Source organism: Macrobrachium rosenbergii, chromosome 27, assembly GCF_040412425.1.
Source record: "Macrobrachium rosenbergii isolate ZJJX-2024 chromosome 27, ASM4041242v1, whole genome shotgun sequence".
NCBI lineage: Eukaryota > Metazoa > Arthropoda > Malacostraca > Decapoda > Palaemonidae > Macrobrachium > Macrobrachium rosenbergii.
In genome coordinates, this window is record NC_089767.1 from 27,627,009 (window position 1) to 27,634,508 (window position 7,500).

The 7,500-nt window shown below is 32.8% G+C and overlaps 1 protein-coding gene and 1 long non-coding RNA gene across 2 annotated transcripts in view; one reads left to right on the forward strand and one right to left on the reverse strand.

Annotated features, from left to right (window-relative positions):
* The window catches only part of LOC136853513 (uncharacterized), a 343,444-nt gene that overhangs the window by 210,639 nt on the left and 125,305 nt on the right, over positions 1 to 7,500 (reverse strand). The window lies entirely within an intron of this gene.
* Positions 1 to 7,500, forward strand: part of LOC136853512 (zwei Ig domain protein zig-8-like) — an 89,479-nt gene that overhangs the window by 62,087 nt on the left and 19,892 nt on the right. Inside the window, exon 3 of the mRNA XM_067129175.1 lies at positions 6,088 to 6,257. Within this exon, the coding sequence (XP_066985276.1) occupies positions 6,088 to 6,257 (170 nt within the window). The remainder of the gene's footprint in view (positions 1 to 6,087; positions 6,258 to 7,500) is intronic.

Sequence of the window (7,500 nt, forward strand, 5' to 3'; positions counted from 1 at the left end):
TATATTTTGTGTTTGCTCTGGTTAGTCCCTGTTATACCTAATAATTGTTTATGATCAATTTAAAGAAAAGCGTCAATATGAAACAAAGTTCCGTAAATCAGATACCGTAAATTAAGCTTCATCTCTCATGACTATACGTGTTAGTGGGGTGCCCCAACTGGCATTGCTACTTTAAAGGGAGATGACGTAGTTCAGACTGGGCCCACTGATAAACGTGAGATCCTAAACTATGTTCCCGGTAAATAGTTGGATGGTGATAATACAATAACATTAGAGCTTTGCCGCTGGAATCCTTTGAATGTGGGGCGACCCCGGAAATAAATGTAATGATAAGATACTGAATAAATAATAATAATAATAATAATAATAATAATAATAATAATAATAATAATAATAATAATAATAATAATAATAGTGTAGGCATTTCTACAATTACAATTGAAAAGAATTCCTTTTTTTTTTTTTTTGGACGACCAAAAGTCAAATGATTTTCTGAAAAATATACAAGGTTGTCTATACGTGGTATACGGCTCACAGAGTAAGGAATAAAAATACTATCCTAAAAATGTTAAATCAAGTTGTTCTTTGTTACTCCTACACACAAACCAGAGTGGCAGCAGGTGTTTTGAGAACAATAAAACTAAATCAATATAGCGAGTCATTATCGAGTCATTATCTCACCCCTCAAAAATCATGCAGATAATTAGGATATCTGGAAAATCCTGACAATATGGAGTTCATAGGGAGGTAGGAAGGAAGTTTAATCATAGATTTATAAGTTCGAAGATTTTTTCGAGTATTCTGGTTTATTTTTCCTTAAACACAACACTTGTCATAAAAAAATGTAGAATTAGGAATAGAGACATTCGAGTGAAAGGATGTGTATATCACACACACACACACACACACACACAGAGAGAGAGAGAGAGAGAGAGAGAGAGAGAGAGAGAGAGAGAGAGAGAGAGAGAGAGAGAGAGAGATCCTCGACTTAAACCCAACACCTGTCAAGAAAAAATCGAGAAACATCTCAACATATTCGAATACATAAAGGGTGTGCATATGAGAGAGAGAGAGAGAGAGAGAGAGAGAGAGAGAGAGAGAGAGAGAGAGAGAGAGAGAGAGAGAGAGAAAAGTAAGGTGGTAATTCTCCCACTTGCTGCGAAAACGAGTTGTTCCGCGCCCAACGGATCGCCACATTAATGTTTATACCTCATCATCTTCTCCGCGGTTCTCTCACAGTACGAAAAGACGCCTTTTCCTGAAAATTCAAGTCTCACTCCCGCGTGCTGGAGGAAAATTTCATTAAACAGATGAAATCCTCCTCGGCTTGTTTTTTCCTCTATTGTGAATGCAGCAGGAGTCTTTTTTTTTTTTTCTTTTTTTTATGCTCCTCAGAGCGTATACAGCTTGAAGATTTAATTTGCTGCATATCACGGAGGAAACGTATTTTTGCGCTGCACTCGCCAGCCTTGCAGATGCCGAGGTGCTTCTCGTTGCTGTTTCTGGTGCTGCTGCTCAGTTTTTAAGAAGACCGTCGCCAGAAAAAAATTAAAAATTAAAAATTTAAACAAAATTCCTTCTGGTGCCGTTACTCAGTTTTTAAGAAGAGCGTCTTCAGTAAAAAAATAAATAAAAAAAAAAAAATAAAAAAAAAAATGCTTCTGGTGAAGCTGCTCAGTTTTTAAGAAGAGCGTCGTCAGTAAAAAAAAATAAAAAAATAAAAAATAAAAAATAAAAAAAAATCCTTCTGGTGCTGCTGCTCAGTTTTTAAGGAAAGCGTCGTCAGTAAAAAAAATTTTAATTAAAAATCTAAAAGATAACAAAAAATTCCTTCTGGTGCTGCTGCTCAGTTTTTAAGAAGACCGTCGTCAGTAAAAACAATAAAAAATAAAAAAACGTAAAATATAAAAAAAAATTCTTCTGGTACCGCAGCTCAGTTTTTAAGAAGAGCGTCGTCAGTAAAAACAAATTTAAATAAAAAAAATGTTAAATAAAAAAAATCCTTTCTGGTGCCGCTGCTCAGTTTTTAAGGAGAGCGTCGTCAGTAAAAAAAATTTTTTAAATTTAAAAAATAAAAAAAATTCCTTCTGGTGCCGCTGCTCAGTTTTTAAGAGCGTCGTCAGCAAAGAAAAAAAATAAAAAATAAAAAAATTAAAAAAATCCTTCTGGTACCGCTGCTCAGTTTTTAAGAAGAGCGTCGTCAGTAAAAAAAAATACAAAGAATAAAAATTAAAAGATTAAAAAAAATCCTTCCGGTGCTGCCACTCTGTTTTTAAGAAGAGCGTCGCCAATAAAAAAAAATAATAAAAATAAAAATAATATAAAACTGCTTCTGGTGCTGCTGCTCAGTTTTTAAGAAGAGCGTCGTCAGTAAAAAAATAAAAAAAATAAAAAATAAATGAATAAAAAAATTCCTTCCGGTGCTGCTGCTCAGTTTTTAAGAAAAGCGCCGTCAGTAAAAAAAAAAAAAAATATTAAAAATTAAAGAATTTAAAAATTCCTTCTCGTGCTGCTGCTCAGCCTTTAAGAAGTGCGTCGTCAAAAAAAAAAAAAAAAAAAAATTCCTTCTGCAGCTGCTGCTTAGTTTTAAGAAGAGCGTCGTCAGTAGAAAAAAAATTTGAAAAATTGCTTCTGGTGCAGCCTGGTCAGTTTTTATGAAGGGCGTCGTCAGTAAAAAAATTAAATAAAAAACAAAACAAAAAAACTGCTTCTGGCGCTGCTGGTCAGTTTTTAAGAGGAGCGTCGTCAGTAAAAAAAAAAAAAAAAAAAAATAATGAAAAAAAAATGCTTCTGGTGCCGCTGCTCAGTTTTTAAGAAGACCGTCGTCAGCGACTAAAAAAAAAAAAAAAAAAAAAAAAATGAAAAATACATATAAAAATGGAACGCTATTCTTCATGGATCCTCTTCATCCGAAACCAAGCTTTCCAGCGGATGTGGTCTTCTTCCTATTATTATTATTCTTCTTCTCTTTCCGCACCGTCCTGCTCGCCTTTCCGTTTTCTTCGCCTTTCCAGTTTTCTTCTTATTCGAGTTCTTTTTTATTTTAATTTTCTTCCTTTTCAGTTGCACCAACTCACTTTACTCATCATACTTAAAGGGAATGAAATTTACATAACGACACTTCGGTTAATGACACCACGTAAAACAAACAAAGCGCAAAGACATCCACACGTACACATACACACACAATATATACTGTATATGTATATGTATATGTATATATATATATATATATATATATATATATATATATATATATATATATATATGTGTATAATTATGTATGTGTGTATATATATATATATATATATATATATATATATATACTATATATATCTTTATCTTTATATATATGTAATGAGTAATTCTACAAAAGACTGCAGGAAAGACTGAACGTGTTATATAACCAATTATGAATGGGCTGATTCTATACAGACATAAAAAATGACAGACATGGGCTAAAACTCATCATTATCGGCGCTGATTTCTGTCAACCGTAACGTCTCTCTGCCAACTGCCAATGTTCACAGCTAAACTCAGTTGATGCTGACTTAAAATTAAAGTATCTATGAATAAGCCTAAAAGAGATAAGTGATTTTCATTTTCTAGGTAAGGAAGGTTAATGGAGTCCAAACTTATATAACAAAACGTAAATTTTCAAGATGAAAATGCCAAGCATTTAGCCAACATACTGCTCTCTCTCTCTCTCTCTCTCTCTCTCTCTCTCTCTCTCTCTCTCTCTCTCTCTCTCTCTCTCTCTCTTTGCCAGTCGGTTTGAAGTCCCTGTGGATAACGGAAAGGAGCTTGTTGTGTCTGGAATAGCTTGGTTTCTGCAAATACCAAATATATAAAGATAAATGTCTACAAGTATACCTGTGAGAAAGAATCAGATGAATATCTACAAGTATTCCTGTGAGAAAGAATCAGTTGAATATCAACAACAAGTATACTTGTGAGAAAGAATCAGATGAATATCTCAAGTATACCTGTGAGAAAGAATCAGATGAATATCTACAAGTATACCTGTGAGAAAGAATCAGATGAATATCTACAAGTATACCAGTGAGAAAGAATCAGATGAATATCTACAAGTATACCAGTGAGAAAGAATCAGATGAATATCTAATGAGAAAGAATCATCTACAAGTATACCTGTGAGAAAGAATCAGATGAATATCCAAGTATACCTGTGAAATCAGATACCTCAAGTGAGAAAGAAGAAAGTCCTGTGAGAATCAGAATATCTACAAGTATACCTGTGAGAAAGAATCAGATGAATATCTACAAGTATACCAGTGAGAAAGAATCAGATGAATATCCTCAAGTATGCCTGTGAGAAAGAATCAGATGAATATCTACAACAAGTAGACCTGTGAGAACGAATATGATGAGGAAAGGATTCTGCTGAATATTTGGAAGAGATTTAAAGGTTCTATAAACACCAAGTGGAAAACTGTGAAGAGATTGCCGAGCCAAGTGGAATATGACACGAAGGAATATAGTACAACAAATGAATGTAATGACTGAAAAACGTGTCCAGCCGCCCATAAAAAAGGAAAGATCAAGGCTTGGGTACCAGAGAGAGAGAGAGAGAGAGAGAGAGAGAGAGAGAGAGAGAGATAAAGTAGAACATGTACATTTTATTTATTTAAAGAAAGTAATTAAAAACGCTTAACTCAAATCAAATTCTCACTCACTCCCATGTCACTGAATAAAAATAATAAATGTGTAAATACAAAGATTTCCCAGAACATATCCTTTTGCAAAAGACTTGCTTATATAACAGTAGCTATATATATAGTATAAAGCTGAGAATCTGGGTTATCTCATTCGAGGTCGCAATCTGCGTTTGCAATTACCAAGTGGCTTGAGGTTATTCCAAGTTACAGTCCGTAATGACTTTAACTACTGACAAAGTTTTAGCCGAATGAATTACGCAGTGTGTTCATGTAACAGACCATTTCTATCAGTGGTAGAAAATAAGATATTATTTACCCTTTATATCCATATGAATTTCAACAGAGGTCAGCCGCTGATAACAGCTATAACTTCGCTGATATCTCTGAATTCCGTACTAAGCTTCAATTTATGAAGGAACGAATCAGTAATTAAGTTTAAGAAGCATGTGCTACAGCTCAGTAATTTACAGTCAAAGCAATAGCGGACCCAGAGAAGGCGGGGGGGGGGGGGGTTACCTGGCACGTGCTCTCCCCATGTAAAATAATGACAAAATAATAATATTGAAGATTTAGATAATAACAACATAAATGGGAAATATGGAAATGGGGAAAAAATTAAAAATCTATTACATAAATAATTTATATACATACATATATATATACACACAAATATATGTATATATATACATATACATATGTATGTATGTATATTAAAATTGGTGCACCCCAAAAGAAATTTTTCTGGATCCGCTAGTGAGTAGCAGGTACATAAAACTACGAAACACTTCAGTATTAATATACGTATATCCATAATTTGTGTCCATGTGTCATTTCTCATAAAGTATTTCTCTTGCAGGTAACGGTCCATTCATTTACCTGACATTTCCTGGAGAATTTATCTGAGCGTCCAGTCTTAGTGACTGATATACTATGTATAATTAGAAATTGCATCATTTTTAGCTGAACATTTATGTTTGAAAAAATTGGAGTGTTGGTCAGTGCGAGGACATTGCTATGAACTAAGAAAATGTGCAATGGAAAAACTTACAATTGAAACTTTGTGCAATTTAAAATAAATTATTTTAATGAAGTATACAATGAAAACTGTGATATATTTTTTAGACAGAAATTTCAATTACAGGTAATTTCTTACCAAGTAATAAAATGTCTGAGGATAAATAGCAAAAAAAAGCTTCAACCCTAATTCATTTTTATCTACATTACCAGTAATTATTAGTGATATAGTGCTTCCAATAACAAAACATAACAAAGAGAAATTCAACTGTCCCTCAAAATAACCTTCAGCAACAACAGAATTTCCTTTTACACAAAAAAAATAAAAAATTCTAAAATGAAATTCTGATTTTCCCACGCCTGCATTTCTAAAGCTCCATTGATCTGTTTGCAGAGTGGACATGTGGCTGGTCCAGGGAAGGTCGACACGTCGTCACCGAGCCCCCACCCCCTGGGCCAACCATGCCCCCGGTTTTTGATGTCAACACCCCGACCAACGTCACGGTCACGGCCACCAAGACAGCAATGCTGTCCTGCATCGTGCACAATCTGGGCAACCTCTCGGTAAGGGCTTGCAAGAGGACTGTGTGATACGTGGCACGGTGCCATGTGCGTGTGTGTGTATAAATAAATAAGTAAATAAATTTATATAAATACATATGTGTGTATACATACAAAGATACATACATACACACACACACACACACACACATATATATATATATATGTGTGTGTGTATATATATATATATATATGTATATATATATATATATATATATATATATATATATATATATATATATATATATATATATATATGTGTGTGTGTGTGTGTGTGTGTGTGTGTGTAGTTGTGTGTGAAATTTTGTCACAAATATGCTTTCATTTAAATATTATCAAATATCAAATGTTATGCGACAAATACCATTTTATATCGAATTCTCTGTACCTGGGGAATAACTTGCATCAATGGAAATTATAGTTGTGAATTATTATTATTTACGTATATACTGTATATACATACATACATACATACATACACACACACACACACACACATATATATATATATATATATATATATATATATATATATATATATATATATAAATATATATATATATAATATATATATATATATATATATATATATATATATATATATATATATATATATATATATATATATATATATATTAAACAGCAGAAAATTACACATGCCTTTCCAAAGCAAGTATTGTAAGGCAATTATGCAGTATTCTGTTCCCAGCAAAATGACGTATATATACAGTATATATATAAGTTAAACGCTTTCCAAATCACATCTGAAAACTTACATTGCTCTATTTGTAAGTTTGAGTGTGTCTAGAATCCCACTGTTCCCACCTAGCACTTTGCATAGTAGAACAACTATATAAGTTATAAAATTATACAATACAATACAGATATTTTGCTAGAGAAAAAAAAAGACAAAATTAACGTAATTAAGATCCGCTCTTTTGATGCAATTAATTTCTGAATTTTGGCGTAATTTGCTCAAGTCAAAATGAAGGCCATTAGCGTAAACCTAATTTCAAAATACAATCGCGGAACTTTGGTCGACGTAAATGCCAAAACCAAGCCTCACACAGCATTTTTAATCATAATATAATTCACTTATCGCTTTCTAAATTGTTAACGATTCCGGGATAAAAGTATTATCGTAAGTGCGTTATCCCAGAATCATTTCAATATAAATAGCTGCTATTATATTTCGAGCATATTTTAATCAATGGATTACCAGCTAAATATAAAGGAATGCAGAAGC